General features: G+C 47.7%; 1 protein-coding gene across 1 annotated transcript in view; it reads left to right on the forward strand.

The window, feature by feature from the left end:
- Positions 1-4125, forward strand: part of Ankdd1b (ankyrin repeat and death domain containing 1B) — a 62632-nt gene that overhangs the window by 36923 nt on the left and 21584 nt on the right. Inside the window, 1 exon segment of the mRNA XM_050153816.1 lies at positions 2311-2412. Coding sequence (XP_050009773.1) covers positions 2311-2412 — 102 coding nt within the window.

Below are 4125 nucleotides of genomic sequence, written 5' to 3' on the forward strand. Positions count from 1 at the left end.
TTTTAATTTTCTAGGCAGGGTTTCTCCGTAGCTTTTTGGTTCCTGTCCTGGAACTAGCTCTTGTAGACCAGGCTGGCCTCGAACTCACAGAGATCCGCCTGCCTCTGCCTCCCGAGTGCTGGGATTAAAGGCGTGTGCCACCACTGCCCGGCCTGGGTAGTCTTTTAAGAATAGTTATTGTGGTGGTTTGAATGAGAATGGTCCCCATAGGTTCATATGTTGGAAGTGTTTGGCAAGGCTTAGGAGGTGTGGTCTTGTTGTGGATGGTCTGTCATTAAGAGTGGCTTCGAAGTTTCAAAAGCCCATACCATTCCAAGTTAGTACTCTCTTTCTGTCTCATGGTTGTTGACTCAACGTGTAAGCTCTCAGCTCTTGCCTCAGTGTCAAGTCTGCCTATCTGCTGCCATGTTCCTGGATATGGTCATGGACTCGCCTTTTTTTTTTTTTTATGGACTCGACTTCTAAACCATAAGCCAATAAACTCTTTTATCAGTTACTTTGGTAATGGTGTATAGAAAAACAACTTGGAGGCAGCAATAGAAAAGTAACTAGGACTGGTCTCATCAGTAGGTATATGTATACCAGATCCCTCTTTTATAATATCTTGGTATTATTTATTTGTTTATTTGGACTGAATAAAAGGAAACATGTTTTGATCCCGAAAACTTTCCCAGTGAGTTGACTGGAACCATCTTCGATAATCTTTCTTGGAGTCTATTTACATGATTATAGTCAGAGGGTGGCCAGGATTTTAGTCATGTGATGTTTTATCTGAACTAGATATCCAAGATGGTTCATTCACTTATCTGGAAGATGTTGCCAGCTGTCACTTGGGAGGTCAACTGCAGTAGCAACAAGTGCCTACTATGTGGGGTTACCCTTGGACAGCTTAGCAACTGGCCGCAAGAGGAAGTGAGTGCTACAAGAATCATAGGTACAAAAGGAAGGGAGGTGAGCTGGGTGGTGTGGTGCATGCCTTTAATCCCAGCACTCATGGGAGGCAGAGTCAGGCGGATACCCATGAGTTCGAGGCCAGCCTGGTCTACAGAGTGAGTTCCAGGACAGGCTCCAAAGCTATATAGAGAAACCCTGTCTCAAAAAACCAAACCAAACCAAACCAAACCAAACCAAAACAAAACAAAAAAACAAAAGGCAGGGCATGGAAGCTGTTAGGGACCCTGCCAGAAACTCATTGGTTAAAGAAGTTGCAGGTCTACCTAGACCCAAGGCAGTAAAGAAATGAATGCTAGCTGCTGACGAGGCTTGACGAGCAGGTCAGGGGCTCTCAGTGCAGCGGCTTCGGGGAAAGCAGTTCTCTACAATGCTCTTATATTGAGGAAATCTTATAATCAACCCTAACTAATCCATTGGCTTGCATTGCTGCCAGACTGAAGGCTAACCACGAGTAGGCCACGATTTCGAGCTGAGCACCATCTAGCTCAGGTGCTAAGCAAAGATACTTAGGCACTGGAGGGTGGCACGAGGCCGCGGAAGCGAGAGAATGAGAGCTGCGAAAGGAACCAGGTGACAGGACCAAGAAGCAGCACTTCACACGGGTGGAAATCTTGCTAAGCTTTGAAGTCATTCCTGGCACAGAGGAGAGCTGGGAATAAACAGAGGCGGAGAGCCAGAAACCACTGAGGTCGTTTTTGAGGCCAATGCCAACTCAACTATTTTAACTCAAGGAAAGGCTTTGTTGGGACTACAGGGGTAAGCTTGATTCTGGAAATAGGGATTTAACTCCCATGCGACTGAGTCGTAGTGTCTCAGTGTCTTAGGTCAGGCTGTTAAAAAATTAGCAATAAGAAAACTGAGTGACTTAAGCAGCAAGCATTTACTTCTCATAGCTGGAGACTGGAAAGTCGAGCCTGGGCACTAACAGTGTCGGGTTCTGGTGAAGATGCCCTTCCGGCTTCACTGGCGGCCATTTGTAGGGCCTCCCACGGCTGAAAGAGGAGCAGCTGGCCCTCTGGCCTTTCTTATCAGAGCAGGGACACCATCACGTGGACTCTACTCACCTAACACTACCCCTTCCTGTTGCCTCCTCTTCCATATCTCCTCTCATTAGCATTAGGAATTTTGGAGACCCAGTCAGGTCGTGGGGTCATGTGACAAGGTAACAGAAGACCCTCGGAAGCGACAGACCCTAGAATAATCAGAAACACACTGGAGCTCCTTTTCCAAATCGTTGTACTATTTCCTTGTATAAATTGATTACCGTGTCCTGAGCACCAGACTGCATGCAGATAGTGATGGAATTCCCCCTGACCCTCCTTCTCCATCTTTTTTTTTTTTTTTTTTTTTTGGCAGCTCCATGTCAGTGTGTTGCAGGCAGCCACCCGGAAGGGACACACATCTCTCGTCAACTTTCTTCTCCATGAGAACGTTGGTTTGCAGCAGCAGCAGAAAGAAGTGAGTCCAGGACAGTCAATACAGGTTTGGGGGCTGGTGCCGCGCAGCTGGCTGTGCAAATGCCCCGGATGAGATGTTTCACGAGGCAGGGATTCTTTTTAGGGAACACTGGCTTGTTTTGTTTTGCATTTTTAATCTTAATCGTGAGAAATAAGATCCAAAGGGTGAATTTCAAAAAGCCATTGAAGTTGCTGCATAAAACAAACTCTTTGTGTTTAAGATCTGTTGCTGCAGTAAGTCCCAGGTGTCTAGAGGTGCCCCGACTCTTGTGGCCATCTCACCAGCCTGGGAAATGCCGCCGCCACGGCTGCTGTGGCTGTGGAGAAAATGGATCGTTTCCCCATCTCTGAATGATCTTGTGGTTTTTCAAAGTCAGTCTTTTATTACTGATTGAAGTTTTTCTGAAGTTTGGATCGGCTCCAGCAGAACAAACAAATGCCGTTTGTGCTGGAATCAGACAAGAAACACTGTTCTATCTCCACTGTATTTTCCTCTCTCCTGTGAATATTGTTTCCTCTGGTGTGCTGTGCCGTTTCTATTTACGGCACTGCCTTGAAAGGAGGGACGTGATCTGAACCATGTCCGATAATTTTTAGAGCGTGGAGTTAGAGGAACTGGCTCTGATTTACCTATCTGGGGCCAAGGAGGGTTCCTCATTCTCAGGAGACGCTGGGTCCCAGCAAAGTGGGTGGCCTTGGCCAAAATACTGACCACTTCCTTGAGATGAAGGACGCGGTCTCTTTGTTCTTGCTTCATGCTTCTAGGGAAAGGCTTACTTCCAAGCAGAGGAGACCTTCACCATCTCTGGCGACCCCCATGTGTGCCCCAGTGTCACCTTGTCTCCTGGCTCACCCCCAAACAGCCTTTCACTCAGTCGTATAGCCTTCCCTGTTCCTCAGCTCTGCTCCACTGAACTATCTCCACCGTGCAGATAGAGAACTCTGGAAGGCCTGTGCTCAAGTCCTGTCTTTGCCTCCTCCTTGTTACTGGAGAATTACCAATCTGTGTGTAATGTAGGGGATATGAAGTCCAACTCCTAGGGTTGACATAGGTTTTAAGAACAGTTTTTTTCCCTAGTCTTGTTTTCCCTTTTTGTTTGTTTGCTTGCTTTTCAAGACAGGGCTTCTCTGTGTCTTGGCTGTCCTGGGACTCACTCTGTAGACCAGGCTGGCCTCGAAGTCAGAGATTCGCCTGCCTCTGCCTCCAGAGTACTGGGATTAAAGGTGTGCGCCATCACTAGCAGCTTTTCCTCATGTTTTTGAGCCAGGGTCTTATTACGTAACCCAAACTAGCAGGAAACTCCCTATAAAACCTAGACTGACCTGACATTTGAGATCCTGCAGCCCCTGTCTGTCCCATGAGTGCCGAGATTGGAGTCCTGTGCCACTATGCCTGCTTGATTTAGTGTTTAAAACAGGATGAGCATGGCGGGTAATAAGTGTGTAGTATTGACCCTTGTGCATCCCACAGCGGGTGGGAGACAGACAGATAAGTCATGCAGAAAAAGCTTGGGTATGGAGAGTTTATTTAGTGGGCATTGGGAGGGTATAAGCGTAGGGAGTATGGGGGGCAGAGAGAGAGAGAGAGAGAGAGAGAGGAGGAAGTGGGGAGGAGGGAGGCAGAGGTTGCCTCTTCAGAAGAGCTGAGAGCTGGAGAGGGAGGGAGGGAGGGAGGAAGGGAGGGAGGGAGAGAGAGAGAGAGAGAGAGAGAGAG

This window comes from Alexandromys fortis, unplaced genomic scaffold (assembly GCF_014885135.2).
Source record: "Alexandromys fortis isolate MF-2015 unplaced genomic scaffold, M_Fortis_MF-2015_v1.1 scaffold_79, whole genome shotgun sequence".
Taxonomy (NCBI): Eukaryota; Metazoa; Chordata; class Mammalia; order Rodentia; family Cricetidae; genus Alexandromys; species Alexandromys fortis.